This window comes from Globicephala melas, chromosome 15 (genome assembly GCF_963455315.2).
Source record: "Globicephala melas chromosome 15, mGloMel1.2, whole genome shotgun sequence".
Taxonomy (NCBI): Eukaryota; Metazoa; Chordata; class Mammalia; order Artiodactyla; family Delphinidae; genus Globicephala; species Globicephala melas.
Window position 1 is genome coordinate 40654967 of NC_083328.1, and position 21614 is coordinate 40676580.

The window sequence follows — 21614 nt, forward strand, 5'->3', positions numbered from 1 at the left end:
TTATTTAATGAGTTATCACTTTTAGGAGTTCTAGGTGACGTCTATGTGTATGCGCGTGCACGTGAGTGCTTTGAAAACTTCCAACTTCTGGAATCTCCACCTCTGTGTCTGTGGGATTTGCCAGAACCATGTGAGGCCACTCTGCCCTGCTCCAGAGGCAGGCTGGAAGTGCCAGGACATTGACACCCCAGGAGCAACCTCTGCTTCCCTATTTCTTGTCCCTGCACCCCTACTGCTACTTTCTCCACCAACTCCCAAGTAAACAGTTGTGCTTGAATCCTTGACTCAGACTGTGCCTCTGAGAGAACACACCCCAAGACACTGCTGGTCTAGTCTTTTCCCACCAGCTGTGAAAACATTTATTTACACACAACTGACAGGAGTCGGGGTATAAATACCCCAGCTCCCTCACCCCTAGGGTGGGATAGCTCTGAGACACGAGTTTTTTGCTGTTTCTCAACGTTCCTCCAGGATCACCTCCAGCTGGTGATCCGTGTGATGACAGGTGTTTTGTTAGCTGCCTTCCTTTCCCATTCTGTCTTCCTCACCACCCTACTGTGCTTCCTGGAGTCACTTCCCAAATAAACTCTTGTTCTCAAATCCTGAACTCAAGGTCTGCTCTTTTCCCACCAGCCGTGAGACTTGCTATTTCACATGAACCTCCACCCTTCCAAGCAGAATAACAATGTCACGGCTCGACATTCCTGAGCTCACACAGTGGTCCCCCTTCTTTAGCTACTGCATACATTGTGATTGGCTTGCTATCTCATCATTTCAGCCGTATCAGAAGTTTCCATTGGATCTAAAAAGTGTAACCATACACATTCATTTTGCATTTTACTTGAATAATTTTTAAGTGATCCCATTTTTTTAGTCACCTATTCGCCATATACAAACTATTACACACACTTGTAAATTTGGGTTTTTATCTACTAAACCTTGGGACTAAACTGGAACCAATGTGAACAAAGTCAAAGTGATCTCGGGTGGCCTCGGCCTGCAGCGGCTTGAAGCAGGATTTTGATTCCCTGACCGGGAATCAAGGTTGGGCCACAGCAGTGAGAGCTCTGAATCCTAGCCACTAGACCAATATCCAGTGACAAGACCCTGCCCCTTTGGCTTTGCAGAAATGAATTCCCACAAAGATGGAAAGTAGTAAAAAAAAAAGTGTTTATTAGGAGGAAAGAGAGTACGTGTGAATAGACACACGGGCAGACTGAGAGAGAGGGTGGTAGTTTAAGTCACTTACGTGGGGCATTTCTTCTGGGTTTCCTTTGGCCAATCATCTTGCTTTGCCTGGTTCTGAGTCCATATTTGGTTTATCTCAGGGTCCTCCCATGTGTGCATGCGCATCTCTTAGTCAAGATGGATTCTAGTGGGGAGGCCTATGCGTAGGTTGATATCACTCCCCTTTTGACTTCCAAGGAGGCTTTCTGCACATGTATAGTCCGGAAGTTCTCCTTGACCTTGAGAATGAGAAGTATGTGGTCCCTATCTCTTATCTGGGCGGGGCTCAGCCTCTCCTGTTAGCCTCCTGCTATTATCTCTATCTTGGAGTATCTGTCCACAGGGGACAAACTCCAGCTGCTCAGCCTGGGACCCATCTATCTCCTGCCTCATAAGGATGCAGATTTTGTCCCAGTATAAGGAAAATCTAGTAAAAGTTTATTTTTTATTAAGCAGAGTACCTAGTTTAGAAGTAGCAAGTTCCCCAAATATTGGAAGAATTCATAAAGAGTCATAGCTGCTCAGGAAAGGGCTTTCTGCTTGTGTGGGAGATTGTGTGAAATGAAATCCAAGATCCCGCAAATGGCAAGAGTCTGAAAGCTTAGTGAACACGCAGTGGCGACCGTATGCTGGTAGTTTATGCATATTTTCCTTCAGCGACAATACAGTGGTTCAAGACAATAGTTGGGTCCACCACTGGCCCTGCCCAGCGACGGCACATCAGGCTGTCTTCTGTTGACTGCATCATCACAATAAAGACTTTGGAACCAGAGTGAGCTGGCCATTTTCTTGATGATGCAGAAGGCAAAATAGGGCACAGCCTGCATTTCCACAGCTGTATTGGCATCGACACATTTACCAGTTAAAATGAAAAAACTGAAAGCAAGTGAAAGACAAAACTTTTGTTTGTCACACGGCTGGTGTGACCTGGGGAGTGGGAGTCTCGGTTTTGAAAGAGCCCTGAAAGGTGCATCTCAGTACGTACATGGGGTCCACCACACAGAGTCTCTGTGACCTCGACGTGCCCTTGGCAGGGAGAAATACAATTTCATACAACAGAATCATGGGTGTCCCGAAGAACATCCAGGGCAGCTCCTTATAACCAACCCACCCAGGAAAAGTGCTGCTTACTCTACATTTATTTTATTTTATTATTTTTAAATTTTTTTAAGTTTATTTATTCTTGGCTGCTTGGGTCTTTGTTGCGCACGTGGGCTTTCTCTAGTTGTGACAAGCGGGGGCTCCTCTTTGTTGTGGTGCGAGGGCTTCTCATTGTGGTGGCTTCTCTTGTTGCAGAGTGCAGGCTCTAGGCGCACGGGCTCAGTAGTGGTGGCTCGTGGGCTCTAGAGCGCAGGCTCAGTAGTTGTGGTGCACGGGCTTTGTTGCTCTGTGGCATGTGGGATCTTCCCGGACCAGGGCTCGAACCTGTGTCCCCTGCATTAGCAGGCAGATTCTTAACCACTGCGCCACCAGGCAAGTCCCTTACTCTACAGTTAAAAGGCCCTTTGAAATATAATTTTCATAACATTTCCATCCAAAAACATAGCAATGTTGCCTTTTAAATGAAAGAAAATCACTCTTGCTGTCAGGAAATGTTTCTTTGTGTCTTGTTTAAATTTCTTTCATGGAACTTACACTTGCTTCTTACCTCAGGGTCTCTCCTCCGCAGGGCGAGGAAATGTCTGGAACAAAGATGGCAGGGCTAAGAAACAATGGCTAAACCGAGTCTGATTTATTGAATAGTGATAGCCCAGGTCTTCTAGCCTCTCTTCCTAAGGTTAGATTTTATATGCCTGGGTGGCTTTCTGTTTTAGTTTATTCTTCTTTTAACTTGGATTCCAAATGTGGATGAAATACTCATCTACAGAGCACAGTAGTATTTCTGCCAAGAGGTTTGCATTCTGTATCTCAGACCATGTATTCACCACCTGGTACGTTCAGTAGTTATTGAACTAGTGACCCACTAGGACTCTGTATACGTTTGCTCGGGCTGTTTTAGCAGAGTACCACAGACCAGGGGGCTTAAACAACATAAATTCACTTTCTCACAGTTCTGGAAATATAGAAATCTGAGATCAAGGTGTCAGCAGGGTTGGTTTCTTCTGAGGTCGCTCTCCATGGCTTGGAGATTCTTTTCCTTGCGTCTTCACGTGGTTTTCCCTTTTGTTCCTGTCTGTGTCCTAATCTCCTCTTCTTATAAGGACACCGGTCACATTGGCTTAAGGGCCCAGCCATCTGACCTCATATTACTTTATCTCTTTAAAGGCCCTTTCTCCACATTTAGTCACATTCTGAGGTATCAGGGGGTGGGGGTTAAACACGAGTTTTGTGGGGACACGATTCAATGTGCAGCACCTAGAATCCTGTGTCAGCGGTTCTCTGGAGCCCTGCGGTCAAGGCTGTATGGTGATAATGCCGATCGTGGCAACAAGGTCCCTTCTACTTGCTTGCTTCTACCCATGCTCATGAAAGCCTGATACACTGACTCACGTTTGCCACAATTTAAATTGCATCTTTTTTAACCACCAAATGTCTTTTTTAGTATATGAAGGTAACAAAATTGCGTCCTTCTAAAACTTGAGCCACTCTTGCCAACTTTGGTTTTCTAGAAGTAACTGTGTGAGTTCTAACGCTTTGTTAAAGATGTTGACAAAACAAATAAATAATTCCAGACTTATGCCCAGGCTGACATGATTATCTCCAAGGTTGGCGGTGTCAACGAAAAATTAATCAGTCAATCTAAGAAAGAAATGGGAAATTTTATTGGAGCCAAACTGAGGATTATAAGCCAGGAACAACCTCTCAGAAAGCTCTGAGAACTGTTTTACCCCTTAGAGGTCAAAGCACAATTACACAGGTTTTTGAGACAGAGGGGCTGTACGTTAAATGATGTAGAGAGTTTGCACAGTCCAGATCTTTAAGTACAAAGTGGTGGGTCACTGTGATCCCTTACAAGGTCAAGAAGGAATGTTACCTTTTAAGGAGTTGTCTTGTGGGTGCGGGGAGAATGTCACTCTTTATGGTTGAGCAGGTACTTCTGCCAATGGGGAGGTCTGGTCCATGCATAATGTCGATACACAGCAGAGGGGAGAGAGGAGAACAAGGGGCAGAGAAAAATGTTTATGTTTAAATTTTCCATGACTTGCCTTAGAATACGAATTTTTACTTCATCAACAGTATAAACTCTTGCATGGGTTCCCTGGGTGGAACCCTTGGGCTGGTAACATACCAGGAAGGAGGCCATCCAGACTTGAAATCAATCTTGTCAGGGTCATTGCCCCGGAAGCCTTTTGATTATTTAATAAAACCTAGTGCTGATTTTCCACCTTCATTCAGATACTGGTTTCTAAGCCCTTTTGAATGTCTTTAAAAACAGCAGCAACAAATGAGGGTACCCTCTGAAGACTCCGTTATTACGCAGAGCACAGGATGACTGGGAGCCACGTTCCTACTCTCCTCAGCACTGGGAGCCACTGGTTAAGTGATGATTCTGCTGCGCTCGTCACCAAGCAGATTCGTTTCTCAGTGGTCGAAATACAAATGCATTTGTATATAGGACCTGGAGGTCTTTGAAAGAAAAGTGGCATTATTTATATTCGTTATGATCATTATGTACTGGGATTATTTTCTCAGTAGGCGATGTGTCTTTTGCCCATATTTATGAAGCAGGGGAGAAGGCATTTAATGAATTTCAAGAGTGTATTTGACTGTAAAACACCCCTCTCTTAGTACATTCACATGTAAATAGCCCTTTTATTTGTTCTCTCTGGTGACCTTTCTTCTTTTGGGGGTAGATCGCGCTTTGTTGTTGTTTTATATTTCCAAATGGGAGACTGAATGATAATAATGAAAGATTATGCAAAAAATCCATGTTTAAAATAATGTTGATATGGCACTTGTGTTGCAGGATAATTATAGTAATTTGGCTCTTACACTATATGGAGTCAGGAGTTAGTTGCTAGAAAATACGGTGGTAGGGGTGATTCAGAGGGTTTTCATCCCAACAGGCTGTTTGATCCTGCTGACTTTTCTCTTGAAAATCAATTGCTTGTGATGAATACTCTGAATTCCCCCTTGATTAAATTGGCTCTCGGCGGGCTGCACCCATTGCACTTGGGTCACTGTGAGTTCTGTGTCTGTTTACACAGGGGTTTTGACGACTCTTAAAATATCACGGAGCAAGTTTAATCCAAGCAAGCGAAGCAACTGAAGAGGCAATTGCTAAAAATCAGTCTTTGCACGTGGCAACAAAGGAAAACGTATTAATTCTAAGCTCAACATGAAGCCGGTTAATTTCATTAAGGGGTTGCAAACCTTTTCTCCTCTGCATAGCGCTCTGGCTTTGGGTGTTTTCAGACTTCCAGGAGCACGTGGGCTCACTCAGTGGAAGACCAGGGACAGTCACCTTGGACGCTGGTTCCAACTTCAGGTTCATGTTTCACGATGTTCCATTTCCCCTCAAGGTTACTCATACATTCAGATTTTCTATTTCTTTTGAATCAACTTTAGGAAATTAGATATTTCTAGAAAAGCATCATTTAGTATACGAAGGTTAAAAAATGATTAGTGTACAGTGGTGGGTCTACATATATATGTATCTCTAGTGTGTATGTTTGTATATGTATATATACATACACAAACACATATGTATATAGCAGTATATATATATATACTGTTAAAATGATTAAAGAAGACAATTTAGGTGATATAAACAAACTTTATTTAACACTTCATGAAGTAGACAGTCTCTTTTCAGAGAACTGCAAAATGGGCGAGAAAGCAGGAAGCTTTTATAGGATAAAGAATAAAGAACAAGGAAGAGAAAATACCTGATTGGCTGGGGTCCTGCAGTCACCCTTGTTTGGGGTGAGAAGATCCAGGGTTGGGTCGGCGGTTGGGGATTGACTGAAGGATCGACTGCATTTCTGGTCGTGTTGCATTTTACCGGGACACGAAAGTGACCCAAGTTTTGGTTTGCTGACCTGGCACGCCCTCATCCCCACCCTGGGCAGGAGTGGCTCCACCTTGGGCCTAGAAAGTTATTTCAGCTTTCTATATATTATGTCTCCAACTCCGTTTGGAAAAAAACTTGTCTTTTTTTATTGAGTGCTGATTTCAATCTACATAAAATATTTTAGAGAAAAGAGAAACATAAGTAAATCACAAAACTAACTATACAAAAAATTATTCATACTAAGTGTGGGAAAATATTCAGCTTCCATAAAACTAAAATGCACGTTAAAACCCAAGACCTTTTTCTCCCCGCTGTTGCCTACTAAGTTTTAAATATGTGTTGTAATTAAGATGCTCGGTTCTAGGCAAGAAGCTTGGCAACTAGTCCTCGGTTTCTGACAGCTGTGAAGGTTGTATTTCTGGAATACGGTCCAGAAATGGCTACCAGAATCCATTAAGTGCTCATATTCTTTGACCTCAACTGTAACAAGTCTGAGGAAATAATCCTGAATCTGTAAAAAGATACACATTCAAGACTTTTCCCTAAGCTTAATCATAATACTAAAAATGAACGAACAGAAAATATCCAAATAAACAGACAAATTAAAAAAACCCAAATCTCCCTTAACAGAGGGATGGCTAAACTTGTGAGTATTCACTGTACGGCTGTGCAGTAGCCTTTAAAAAGTTTACAGACAGTGAAGGGAAATGGGTACGATATAATCTTACGTGAAAAAAATAAACGCGACGTGAATTGAAGTGTGGGTAAAACTGTCTAAGAAAATGACAACATGGACCTAGTCACAGAAGTGACACTAAGGCAAGGCTTTTCTTTCGTTTCTGTTTTTTAAAATATGAAAACAATCTTAACTTTACAGAAAAGTTGCGGGTACTTTTTTTCCTTCCTGAACCATTTGCAAGTGAGTTGCTGACATGATGCTGACTCACCTGTGACTACCTCAGTGAGTGTAGTAGTCACTACTTCAGTGAGCCTCAGACATCCATCAAAGTCAAGCAATTAACTTGAATATGTTACTACCATCTAATCCACAATCCCAGACCTCATTCAGGTTTCTCCATTTGTTCCAGTAATGCCCTTGCTAGCAAAAATGTCCAGTCCAGAATGACAAGCTGCATTTAGTTGTTGTATTACCTTTCATTTTGGAGCAGTTCCTGTCTTCCCTTAACTTTCACGACCTAAACACTTTTGAAGATTATCGGCCCCTAATTTTGTAGAATGTGCTTCCGTTTGTGTTTGTCTGATGTTTCCCATGATGGGATTCATGTTGTGCACATTTGGCCAGGACTATGGTGGGAGAGATGGGTTCTCATTGCATCCTCTCTGGTGTTACACATTTTCAGCCTGTTCCACTGCTGATGTGTGTCACTTGGATCACTTGATTAAAGTGACTCTTGTAGGTAAAAAATGAAAATTATTTTCGCTTACCCCAGCCTGTGCAGAGTTCTATAATAACTCCTTTATTCCTGACCTCTCTGTTCGGCTCTCTCTTGATTCTCACTCGGAATCAGCAACTTCAATTTGCTGGTCCTATTTTAACCCCACCTGGGAGATTCAGCTTGGCTTCCCACCACAGGTGCTGTTGCTGTCTCCCCGGATTAATGACACGCGTGGTTTCTCAGAGAGTCAGCACATCTGTGCCTGATCCAGCTTCAGCCTCATAATCGCTGCTGCATGGTTCATGTCAAGGAAATGGTTCCAGACTCTCCTTGCAACCAAAATAGCCTTCACACAGGCAGGCTCTGCTGCAGCCTCTAACTAGGATGCTTGCAAACTGCATGGACCCAGCTTCCAAGGGCCCAGGCTGGAGCTCTACCTACAATTTTTTCTCTGCTGTAGCTGGTTATAGCTCTTTCTTCTCCCTAAGGTTGTTTTTGCTTTTTAACCTTTCTTTCTTGCTTTTTTTTTAAAGTTTCTTTTGCTTGATTGGCTTTTTCAAAGAGCTTGCTTTTCAATTTATCTGTCAAGTTTGTGGGTTTATTTCTTTTTGAATTTATTAATATCTGCTTTTAATCCTATGACCTCCTTTCCCTTAATTTGGCCTTGTTTTGTTCTTCCTATTCTAGCTGCTTGATTAATTTATTTTCATTTCTCTCTTGTTTGATATAAAAGCATTTGTTGGAAAGAAAAACTTTTCCTCTGTCAACTCAGGTCCAAGTGGTCAGGCACCTGCAAATTAACTGACAGTAAACAGATTAACAGGAGAAAAGTTAATTACACATGCAGGAGTACTCTGTAGTGGTGTGTAACTCACTGAATAGCCAGGAGTAAAGGTGTATGTACCAGCTTAATCAAAGGGGTGGGGGAGGGTTAGTTAGGGCTTCAATGGGAAAATATGGAAGGTTCTATAGGGCTTTTAATGCTAATGGGATTGTGCCATTAAACCATTGAACTTGCTGCCATGGGCAGAATCATACTGGAAATGTGGACTATATAGTTGAGGTCAATGAAGGGATCATTGATGGTGACCATATCCATTTTGCCAGAGTTAAAAGGAGCTCTGGTGACCAGGTACCCAATATGGCCAAATCTGTTTTCTCTCAGCTTCACCACTGTGACTCAGGAACATGCTGGCACTGCAGAAGAAAACGCAGTATTGACTGGGGAGGAGCAGAAAGCCTGCTTTGCTGGAATTTTGAGGAGGCTTACATTGGACTTTTAAAAGCTTCTCAAGGCTAGGAGGCCAAGCCAAGAACTCACCACCAGATTTCACTTGCAATACCTATAAATTTGGGTGAATTTCCGTCTTCTCAAGGTCCCCCAAAATATCCTTCTTTACTCACTTGTAATGCTGGGAAACCTGTAAGCCAGGCACTAGATACCCAAGAGGGATTTGTAAGCCTTAGCTCCGTAAATCAACCTAGTTCCTTAAAACTGTCTGGTCATATTAGATTCTATACACATCATTCTCAAATATGACATTTTAATCAAAGCCTTGGTCATATAACCAACGTTCCCAGTTATGTTCTATTACAAGGAGGACAGATTCTTATTAAACCTGTGATAACAGCTATATTGTCATGAGAATGAGAATACTAAATAAGAGTTTCTGATTTCTGGAGGGATCAGGCAGAGAGAAAAATATAAATATTTCATTTCTGTTTATAAAAGTATAATTTAAACTAGTGTTTACCAGTGAGAAAAGGGAAGTAGAGGGGCAAGATAGGGCTATGGGATTAAGACGTATGAATTGTGTTTAAGTAACAAGGATATACTGTATAGTATGGAGAAATATAGTCATTACTTGGTAACAACTTTAAATGGAGTATAATCTATAAAAATATTGAATCACTGTTGTAAACCTGAACTAATAAAATATTGTAAATCAACTATACATCAATAAACCAGAAATGAAAAACTAAAACAAAGTATAATTTATTAAATTGTTGTAAGTTAAAAATAGCTTAAGAGGGACTTCTCTGGTGGCACAGTGGTTAAGATTCCAAGCTCCCAATGCAGGGGGCCTGGGTGCTATCCCTGGTCAGGGAACCAGATCCCACACGCATGCCACAACTAAGAGTTCTCATGCTACAGCTAAGGAGCTGGCAAGCTGCAACTAAGAAGCCTGCCTGCTGCAGATAAGACCCGGTGTAATCAAATAAATTAAAAAAAAAAACCTTAAAAAATAGCTTAAGAGAAAAAGAAAGTGGTTCCTTAAATCCAGGAAAAAATTTTATTTTATTATTTTATTTTATTTTATTATTTTTTTAGTGGTATAGTTCAATCAATATTTCCCTTATTTGTAACTGTTGGTTCTATTCATTGCCCTTGTTCTTTGTTTCTTTTCTTGTCTTCCACTCTTTCTCTGCCTTCTCTTTTTTTTTTGGTTTGTTTGTGTTTTGTTTTATTATTTGGCTGCGTTAGGTCTTAGTTGCGGCACTCAGGATCTTTGTTGCGGTATGCAGGGTCTTTCATTGTGGTGCGTGGGCTCTCTAGTTGTGGCACACGGGCTCCAGAGCACACTGGCTCAGTAGTTGCAGCACGCAGGCTTAGTTGCCCTGCAGCACGTGGGGTCTTAGTTCCCGGACCAGGGATCAAACCCACATCCCCTGCATTGGAAGGCAGATTCTTAACCACTGGACCACCAGGGAAGTCCCCAAATCCAGGAACAAAATTTTAAACAAAAACTTAATTATCCTTCATCAGTTCATTTAGTACCATGTAATTAATTCTTGTCCTGCTTGATCTTGGGTTTGCAGTTTCATGAACCCATCGGCTTCCTCATGAGAGTTTTGTAAATCCTTACTCTGTCCACTGATATTATCTCAGAGTTATTTAAACAATGCCACCAGAACCTGTCCTCCATAGTACCTTGCATAGTTCCTTTACCCTAGGTCTCCAAGACAGTTCCTTTTGTTGAAGACAAACCTTCTGGCTTGTAGCTGATTGCAAGAGCTTTCAGGAAATCATCAGAGTAAAGCAATAACTATTTGTGGATGACAAAAGACTTAAATGGCTGTGGCTAAAGATCTTATGAGAGTTCATTTAAAAATTACTCAGTTGACAAGGAAATGTGGTTGTTTCTGTGGCATACTACATTTTAAAATAATAACTGGCATATTGGTAACATTATGTTTTTCTTATTTAATATCAGGCAAAGCAGTACTGGGACATATGGACTGCAAGGACATTGACAAATTCCTAGGCACTTCATATAATTCCTGAAATATTTATATTAATAACACTTGCCCATACAAATATAACCTAGGGAAAGTTAAGCATCTGTTCCTGTTTGACAGGAACTTTTCATGCAACTCCACACATCTATTTTTTTCTTTCCTCATTTTGTTTGGTGGCAGCATATGGGTGTGCCATAGTTATGTTCATTCTGTTCTCTTTTTTTTTTTTAACATCTTTATTGGAGTATAATTGCTTTACAATGGTGTGTTAGTTTCTGCTTTATAACAAAGTGAATCAGTTATACATATACATATGTCCCCATATCTCTTCCCTCTTGCGTCTCCCTCCCTCCCACCCTCCCTATCCCACCCCTCTAGGTGGTCACCAAGCGCCGAGCTGATCTCCCCATGCTATGCGACTGCTTTCCACTAGCTATCTATTTTACGTTTGGTAGTGTATATATGGCCATGCCACTCTCTCGCTTTGTCTCAGCTTACCCTTCCCCCTCCCCATATCCTCAAGTCCATTCTCTAGTAGGTCTGTGTCTTTATTCCCATCTTGCCCCTAGGTTTTTCATGACCAATTTTTTTTTTTTTAGATTCCATATATATGTGTTAGCATATGGTATTTGTTTTTCTCTCTCTGACTTACTTCACTCTGTATGACAGACTCTAGGTCCATCCACCTTACTACAAATAGCTCAATTTCTTTTCTTTTTATGGCTGAGTAATATTCCATTGTGTATATGTACCACATCTTCTTTATCCATTCATCTGTTGATGGACACTTAGGTTGCTTCCATGTCCTAGCTATTGTAAATAGAGCTGCAGTGAACATTTTGGTACATGACTCTTTTTGAATTATGGTTTTCTCAGGGTATATGCCCAGTAGTGGGATTGCTGGGTGGTATGGTAGTTCTATTTTTAGTTTTTTAAGGAACCTCCATACTGTTGTCCATAGTGGCTGTATCAATTTACATTCCCACCAACAGTGCAAGAGGGTTCCCTTTTCTCCACACCCTGTCCAGCATTTATTGTTTGTAGATTTTTTGATGATGGCTATTCTGACTGGTGTGAGATGATATCTCATTGTAGTTTTGATTTGCATTTCTCTAATGCAATGCTTAATGATGTTAAGCATTCTTTCATGTGTTTTTTGGCCATCTGTGTATCTTCTTTGGAGAAATGCCTATTTAGGTCTTCTGCCCATTTTTGGATTGGGTTGTTTGTTTTTTGATGTTGAGCTACATAAGCTGCTTATAAATTTTGGAGATTAATCCTTTGTCAGTTGCTTCATTTGCAAATCTTTTCTCCCATTCTGAGGGTTGTCTTTTCATCTTGTTTATGGTTTCCTTTGCTGTGCAAAAGTTTTTAAGTTTCATTAGGTCCCATTCGTTTATTTTTGTTTTTATTTCCATTTCTCTAGGAGGTGGGTCAAAAAGGATCTTGCTGTGATTTGTCTCATAGAGTGTTCTGCCTATGTTTTCCTCTAAGAGTTTGATAGTGTCTGGCCTTACATTTAGGTCTTCACACATCTATTAATTTCTGATATCTGTCTTTTACAAGCTAAAAGAACAAATCCTTTGAGATTTTCCAAGGGGGCTCTCTGGAAAATCAATTCAGGATCAAGCTTTTATTTAGGATTTGATTTGGGGAAGACAAAATACCAAAGGTTGTCAAACACCTTAAAAGGTTTGAACACCTGATTTTATAGGACCACAAGTCACTATGAAAAAATACCTAGTTACCTATTTAATCAAGGTAACAATAAAGAATCTAAAAGTAACTATAGGAGGTGAGATGGTTGTAAAAACAAACAAACCTTAGCTCTTTTAAAAGCAAGAAGACTTAGTTCTCTTAGTCAAGGACATAATAAAGGTCCACATAAAGCACAGGAAATTATTCTAATAAGACATAGAGTCTTTGTTTCCTAGGCAGATTACTTAAAAGGTAAATAAAAATCTTTGCGATGTCTCATTATAGTAGACCAATAACCCAAGAAGACTTTGTTGTTTTAAAAGAGGAAAAGCCAAACTCTAGTTTTGCATTCAAGTGTTATTGATACTAAAAGCTCATTAAAAAAAGAAACCTTATAAGTAAATCCGTCCAACCTTTACCAGCTTTGACCAACCACTTAACATAAAATTTCTTTCCATAAACCTTCTACAGCTTTCTGTATCATTCAGGTTTTGTCCTATTCCTTCCCTTTCTTATTCTGAAATGAGTCAATTTCTTTCTTTTTCACCTTAACAAAAACACATTCTACATTCCTTGCATATTTTTCATACAAAATTGTTTCCCTTTATCCTTAATATTTCTAGTAATTTCAATTATATATGTTGATTATAATTTTTAACCATTATAGCCTTCATTTTACAGAGAAAATGAGGACGTAGACAATTGTGGATTGTCTGTCATATGCTAGCATTTCCTAGCAGACTAGCAAATTTCATGAATTTCATAATTTTTAGAGGTATATGCTTCTTTACAGCACAATTTTTTGATGTGGCATATCCAAATAGCTTCATTAATAGATCCAAATATCTTTAACCCCTCTGTAAAAAAAAAAAAAAAGAAGCCAAAAGTATATAAACTTAAACTTAGTAGTGAATGTTTTAATGTTTTATCTTCTTTAGAAATGATTTAGAAGTTTGCTAAGTGTTTATTACTTAATTTAGCATAACTCGGGTTGTAGACAGTCTTGGGGTGTGGTAGTGAAGAATGGGTCCTAGACAACTTTGCTCAATTCCTCACTTCATGTTGGTGTGCCTTTCACATTTAGATCTACCATCCACACGGAATTGATTTTCATGCATGCTGTGGCAGAGGAATTGTTTCATTTAAAGAGTATGGATAGCCAATTGACCAAGCACCATTTACTGAAAAGGTCATCATTTCCCTTGTTATAGTGCCACCTTTGCGTAAATCAATTGCCCATATTGTATTTGTGGGTTGAGTTTTGGGATTCTTCACTACTTTTTTTTTATTTTTAAATTTATTTATTTTGGGCTGAGTTGGGTTTTTGTTGCTGCACGCAGGCTTTCTCCATTTGTGGAGAGCAGGGACTACTCTTCATTGCAGTGCGCTGGCTTCTCATTGTGGTGGCTTGTTGCGGAGCATGGGCTCTAGGCGTGCGGGCTTCAGCAATTGTGGTGCGTGGTCTCAGTAGTTGTGTCTCTGAGGCTCTAGAGCGCAGACTCAGTAGTTGTGGCACACGGGGTTAGTTGCTCCACGGCGTGTGGGATCTTCCTGGACCAGGGCTCAAACCTGTGTCCCCTGCATTTGCAGGTGGATTCTTAACCACTGCGCCACCAGGGAAGTCCCCTCATTGATTTTCAGTTGTTGTTCTTTTCTAAAATGAGTGTTTAAACTATAAGTATTCCTCTATGCTTGGATTTAGCTGCACCTTACAAGTTTTGTTTTATAATGTACTCATTATCAACATTTTTGAAATTTCATTTTATTTATTCTTCGGCTCATAAGTTATTTAAAAGAATATTTACTCCCAAACATATGGGGATATCCTATTTATCTTTTTAAAATATTTTTTTATTATGGTAAGAACACCTAACATGAGAATTACTTTCTTAAATTTTTAAGTGTATACTGGATTTGTGTTAACTACAGTCACAGTGTTTTCAGCAGATCTAGAACTTATTCATCTTGCGTTACTGACACTTTACACTTTTGAATAGCATCTCCTTATTTCCCCCGCCCCCCAACCCCTGGCAACTACCATTTTACTGCTTCTATGGGTTTGACTTTTAGATACCACATATAAGTGAAATCATGTAGTATTTGCCCTCCTGTGACTGACTTATTTCACCTAGCATAATATGTTCAAGGTTTATCCATATCGTCACATGTTGCAGGAGTTCCTTCTCTTTAAGACTGATTAATATTCCATTGTTTGTACATACCACGTTTTCTCTGTCTATTTGGATAGTCTCGTTATCTTTTTATCACTAGCTTTTAGCTTAATTGCACTAAAGTCAGAGAACCTACTCTGTGTGATTTTGACCCTTTAAATTTTGTTCAGCATATGGTCTATTTTGGTAAATGTTCCTGGAGTCCATGAAAAAAGTGTATATCCTTAGTTGTTAGGTACAGGGTTCTATATGAATCAGTCACGTTTGATAATAATGTCAAATATTTTATCCTTTTGACTTCATCAGTTGTTTCATCAATTCATGAGAGGTCTGTTAAAGTCTCCTGCTTTGATTGTGGATGTACCAATTTCCATTCATAGTCTATAATTTTTAATTATGTATTTTGAGTCTATGTTATTAGGTGCATAATTTTTAAGTCATTATGTCTTCCCTGAACTTAAAATAAATCAGTTATGAAGTGTCCTTCTTTATCTCTAGTGAAAATTTTTTGCCTTAAAGCCTACTTTTTCTGATTTTAATATGGCCACACCTGCTTTCTTTGATTCATATTTGCATGTTATATCTCTATCCACTCTTTTATTTTCATCCTTCCTATTTCCTTACATGTTAGATGTGTCTCTTACAAACAGCATAAGTTTGGTTGTTGTATTTTTATCTAGTGTGACAACTGTTGTCTTTTAATTATAGTATTTCATTCATTTACATTTCATGTTCTTATGGGTTTATATCTACCGTCTTACTTTATAGATGTCCCCTATGTTTCTGTGTTTTATTCCTGGTATTTTGTATTTGTGTCTTTTTTTCCATTAGTCTCACCAGTGTTAATTTAATTGGTATTTTTCAAAGAACCAGCTTCAGTACTTACTTGATTCTCACTGTTATATTTTGTCACTGCATCAGTAGTCCATTACCACAATAATGCTGCTAACAAACAACTGCAAAACCACAGTGGCGTCCCACAATAAGTGTGTTTTGCTCATGCAGCTGGGGTCAGCTAGGCAGCTCTGCTGATCTTGGCTGGGTCTTCTCACGTGTCTTGGGGTCAGTTGCCTCTTGGCAGATCTAGGCTGGCCTTGGCTCTGCCCCGTGTGCCTCTCGTCCCGTAGCAGGCTGGATGGGGCATGTTCTCATGGTGACGGCACAGCTGCAAGAGACCAAGTGGAAATACACAAGGCCTCTTGAGGTCTAGGCTTAGAGCTAACACATGTCACTTATCCAAAGCAGGTCCCAGGCTGAGCCCAGAATTGGAGTGGAGGCCACTACATGACAAAGGGCCTAAACAAAGCGAGGCTGAAAAATCAGCATCATGATTACAACCCATGTTCCCAAAAAAAGAAGAACGCTGGTGATTTTTGTCATGGCCTCCTTTCTCCTGTCCTCAGGAGACACAAACTCCAGTTTAGCCTGTTGGAGGATAAAACCTACAGTCTCATGTCAGGACAGTGATCTGGGAATTACCAGTGCACTGAGCTCAAGTTCACCGTACTCTATGGCTTGGAGTCTGCACTGCAGTCCAGGAGGGAGGAGTTTCCTTGAACAATATGGAAAAGCTCATTGTCCTGCTTTCATGCGGCCTGCGAGTGTTTTCCTTTGTATCATTGTAGACTTCATCATCAGCCTCTTGCTGTTCATTCAGCTAATACATCCCATATACTAACCTTCGGGAGCCTGGTCTAGCACCTGGTGAGCCTTGCATGGTCTAATGACAGGATAAACATACAAGACAAATGAATTTATAATCAGAGATGTATTTTGAAGGATAGAAAATTGTGGTGGGACCACAGCAGAGTTATACCTAAGTCATCTTGGGAACATTAACATAGACTTCATAGAAAAGAAAACTTTTGAGTCAAAACTTCAAAAACAAATTGGAGCTTTCATAAAGATTTTCCTGGCAGAGGAAAAACAATGTGCATGTGCAAAATAAGGAGATGTTAGAGACCAGGGCGTATGAGGGGAAAGCACCAGCTCAGTGTTGCTGAAGCGGGAAGTGAGGGGGTGGTGGGAAATAGGAAGCAGGACAGGAGATGGAGGAGAGGCAGCTGAGGTCTTATGAGCTCTCACGAAAGAGTCTAGATTCTGTTTAATCACAACATAACTAATGAGCAACCATCAGGAACCTTAAACTAGAAAGGGATACACCGTCAACTTCTAGTTTCTAGGAAGACTTTCCAAGGGCCACTGGACTGTGCTGGAAGGAGATGAGGGGCTGAACCAGAAGCGTGACTGTGGATGAACCTGGGAGATATTTTGGAGACTTAATGGAACTTGATGTTTTACTGCATATGGGGAAGGAAGACTGTGGAAGAGGGAAACCTCCAGGGTGACTTCAGAAACTAGGTGGATGGTGGAGCCGTTTTGCAAGATGGGAATAAGAAGAGTGAGTGAATCATTTGGTGGAGGTGCTCTGACTTCGGATTCGGACAAGTTGAGTTTACCTTCCTAGGAAGCACTTGGGTGGATACACAGCACCCAGGTGCTCCCGAGGTTAGACTGAAACGTGACTTCCCGAAAGATGTTCACATCCCAATCCCTGGAACGTGCAAATGTTACCTTAGTTTTGGTAAAAGGTCTTTGTACGTGTGATGAAGGATCTTGAGATGAAATTATCCAAGACAGAAGGAGCCTGCCCCTGCCAACACCTTGATTTCTGCCCAGGGATTCTATACTGATTTAGGACTTCTGGCTTCCAGCACTGTGGGAGTATACATTTCTGTTGTTTTAAGCCACCGAGTGAGTGGTAATTTGTTACAGTGGCCACAGGAAACTAGCACAGTTACGAAGAAGACCAAAGGGTCAGAGGCAAACCAAGGAAGGAAACAGGTCAGGAAATAAGGACATCTCCACTCTTCAGCAGAAATGCTTGATAGCACTGTCTGCTCACTGTTTCCATCCTCTTACTGTCTCGAGGCTACTTCTTATCCTTCAGATCTCAGCTTAAATGTCCAGGGGGACGTCTCTGACCACTCAACCTTGAAGCAGCTCCCGTGCTCTTATTTTCTGCATCTAGCAGAGCTTAATGTTTCCTCCTTCTCTCACTGACTTGCTTTGGGAGTGCAAGTTAGTCTTGTTCGTTGCTGAATCTTCAACGTCTAGTGTGTTAATGTCTACCAGATGGTAGGTGTAAAATATAAATTTTTAAATGAAAGAATGAATAAATAAGTGAACACACACTGTGCTTTGTTCCTACCTCTGCTTTAGCAACTTTCACACTGCAAGATCATTAGAGGTGGGGGGGGGGGTTGGGGGGTGCACTCACACCCTAATTACTTGTGAGCCTCTTAGAGTAAGGACTACATCTGATTCATTATGTACTTCGCAGTACCTCTAGAGTGCCCTCAACTCCCCGTTCTCCACTGAACTTCCGTTGAATGAATGATTTAACGCGAACCTCTAATCTTTCCTCTTCTTAGAGCTGAGTGGCTTAAATTCATTTGTCAGTCTTTTCTGAAATCATAATATTAAAATACTAAACAAAATGATCATTTTGTAATATTCTGAAGATAGAAATTTACTTTTATAATTAGACATTTTGGGGGGAATCTTAATTGTGTTAATAATACACGAAACTGTCCTCCTTTAAAAAGTTAGGGTAATGCAGTAAAAGTTGAATTCCCTTTGGTCAGTGGCCAAGCCTGGTTCTCTCTCTCATCCCCAGAAGTGGCCATTGTTGTTAGCATGCATCCATCCAGACCTCTTTTTATGCACGTATTCACAGAAAAAAACCACTACCATCTTGTGGCAGTGTTTTTGTTTTTTGAGGGTTTTTTTGTTTTTAAAATTAATTTTATTTATTTATTTATTTTGGCTGCGTTGTGTCTTCATTGCTGTGCACATGCGTTCTCTATTTGCAGCAAGCAGGGGCTACTCTTCCATGTGATGCGTGGGCTTCTCATTGCAGTGGCTTCTCTTGTTGCAGAGCACGGGCTCTAGGCGCGTGGGCTTTCAGTAGTTGCAGCACGTGGGCTCAGCCGTTGTGGCTCGTGGGCTCTAGAGCACAGGCTCAGTAGTTGTGGTGCATGGGCTTAGTTGCTCCGCGGCATGTGGGATCTTCCCGGACCGGGGATCGAACCCGTGTCCCCTGCATTGGCAGGTGGATTCTCAACCACTGCGCCACCAGGGAAGCCCGTGGCAGTATTTTTTACATAAATGGCACCTTTTGGGTATGGGACGTTCTGAAATTTGCTTCTTCACTCAGCTCTTTGAGATCTAATAACGTTGATAAGCCTAGGTCTGCGACCCTCCTTTTTTTTTTTAAGTTTATAAAGGTTTATTAAACATTTCAAACGCTGTGCAATGAACACACCAGAAATAAAAGCTCCAGAATAGCAGTCCAAATGTTCCACAAGTGTGGCCCCGCAGTCCCATTACATAGATGGACTGCCTCCAGTTCTGTCCTCTGCCTGGCCCACCTCCCTCCCCCTTCAGGCAAGAGAAAGATGGATGGTTTAGACTGGAAGGACAACCATGCTGATCCCCAGCGGGCAGGGGCCAGGAGACAGTCTCATTTGCCAACACTTTTACTGAAGTGCAGAAAAAGAAAAAAGCAAGTGGCAGTCACAAAGTCTTCCCGTGTATTCTTCGTAACGTATACAGTCTATACGCGCAGGACCGGAGAAGCTCCTGGCACGATGGCCACCGCTCCCCTCTGTCTCGTCTGAACCACCTCGGAGTCCAGTGTGCTGGTCACTCTGCAATCCCCAGACTAAATACCAACTGTAGCGGCCCCTACAAGCTAGCTATTGCTACACCTCAAAATCACAATACGTTCGATAAAGCTTCTTTAAAAAGGATTTACACATGTACTTGTACACGTACGTATACACACACGCACGTGCACGGCACACCACACCAAAAAATATCCAAACACCTATCAGGGGATCGTGGCTGTTATGAAACACACAAGTACTCTCCCATTCACTCGGCTGGGGACTGCTAGATCTACGTAAACACATCAATCCTGCAGAGCATGCATGGGAGACAAAATGAGGCCCCCTCCTTGCGACAGTTGAGAAAGGCAGGAGGAAGGGCAGAGGAAGCGAAGCTGGGCTGCTGAGCAGGAGCCCAGACCCCCAGGTGAAAGAGCAACATGTATCTGTTACTTCTTCCTTCAAAATGAAGTGGGGAAAATACTGAAGATTTGTGGACAGCAGTCAAGACACAATTCTGTCTAGCCTGCCGGCCAGGGAAGAAGAATGAAAAAGCGAGGCTCTCGGGCATCAGCAATCTCTTTATATTCGAGATAAGTGCAAAACTGAGCCCTGTCTTGGACAGGTGCTCCCCAAAAAAGGAAAGGGCTAAAGAGAACTAACAGGAAGCCAAGAGAGGGACGGAGGAGTCAGTAACACTCTGACAAGGAAGGGTCACAGAGGTGACAATGAGACTGGCATTTTATCTGCCCGGATCATGCTGGGGCAGTTGACCAGGATGGGTGCAGGCTCCTCGTGGGAATGAGGCGAGGGGGGTGGCCATCCTGCCAGTCAGGGGCCAAGATGGGGACAGAACACACACAACCACAAGACCACCCACGACTACAGGACTCTACGATAAAAGCACCGGTCAGTGCTATTATTCACATTATAAGGATAAAACGTCACAGGCCAAAAAGGCGCCATTAGGAATGTGGCTCCCACAGGGCCGCGGGATTTGAAACTCCAATGCTTTATGACTTATGTCAATGCCTCCCCTCCCGTCTTCTGCTTCCTTGGAAAGCTAACCGGGCTGGCTGTTAGGTGCCCACAACGCCAGGGTCATGTGCCGATTCCGGAAGCGGGGAATCGGAGCAGTGGTACAGGAAACAGTTTCTCCAGCAGCTATAGCAGATGAGGAACAGGGCTGCCAGGAAAACCAAGGCACAAATTGTGCAAGGCTTCCGTTCCAGGAGGAAGCTGAGCAGGTAGAAGCCCATGAACATGGAGTGGCTGAACCACAGGGCAGGGTTGAGGGGCTTGGGGATGAGGAAGACGGGCAGCAGCCACTGGAGGCAATACATGATCTCTGCTGGACAGGGCCTTTGCCAAGGCCACCGGGCACTGCTGCAGGAACCGACCTAATGGGAGCCAGTGGGTGCGGGCGGCTGCCCTCTGCTTTCTTCAACCCTCGCTCTCCAGGAGCTGAGCCGCTGTGGTCTCTGGCTGTCTGCCCGGGATCACCAAGGCAGCAGGGATCCTGCGAGTCCTGCCATGGCGCCGCCGCCACTGCTGACGCCTTCGCAGCCGCAGCCTGCCTCCACCTCAACTCGCCTCCGACGCCGCAGGAAGCTGCGACCCTCCTTTTATCTTCTGGGTAGGATTCCACTGTATGGAATGGGCCACATTTGTCCCTAGATGGAAATTTAAATTGTTTCCACTATTTTGTTATTGCAAACTGTGCTGCAATAACTATCCTTGCACACGTATCCCTGGGCCCCTTGCAAGAGTTTCCACAGGCTATATTCCCAGAATCGTTCTTGTTGGGCCTGGAAATACATTGCCACCAAACATGGCCATAGCAGTGGCCTTCCTCCAGAGCCTCTCCTAGTTTCCAGGATTTAGTGTTGTCAGCATTTTTAACTTTTGCCAGTATGATAGCTGTGAAAGGAGATATTGTTTTAACATCATTTCTCTATTACTGAGGTTGGACACTTTCTGTGTGTTTATTGGTCATTTGCATTTTCTGTCCATTCATTTCCTCTGCCTACTGTGGTTTTTTTCCTCTTTCCCTAGAATTCAATTGTTGGTCTATCATGTGTGTTGCAAATATCTTCTCCATGTATCTACTTATTTAAAAAATAGGGGGTTCTTTTGACAGACAGAACTTTTAAATTCTTATGGTGTCTAGCATGTCAATATTTTTTTTATGACTTCTGCCTTCTACATTTTTAAGGAAGGGTTTCTCCGCCCCCAAGATAGAGATGTTCTCCTATAT

The 21614-nt window shown here is 41.9% G+C and overlaps 2 protein-coding genes across 2 annotated transcripts in view; one reads left to right on the forward strand and one right to left on the reverse strand.

Moving 5' to 3' along the window:
• The window catches only part of CFAP61 (cilia and flagella associated protein 61), a 256224-nt gene that overhangs the window by 44986 nt on the left and 189624 nt on the right, over positions 1-21614 (forward strand). The window lies entirely within an intron of this gene.
• Positions 19664-20963, reverse strand: LOC115861541 (apoptosis inducing factor BLCAP-like). Its single transcript, XM_030872471.2, has one exon. The coding sequence runs from the start codon at positions 20698-20700 to the stop codon at positions 20437-20439; it is 264 nt and encodes an 87-aa protein (XP_030728331.1). The 5' UTR covers positions 20701-20963; the 3' UTR covers positions 19664-20436.

Coding starts and splice junctions, on each gene's coding strand:
- LOC115861541 (XM_030872471.2), bottom strand. CDS start 20,700: ATGTATTGCCTCCAGTGGCTGCTGCCCGTCTTCCTCATCCCCAAGCCC.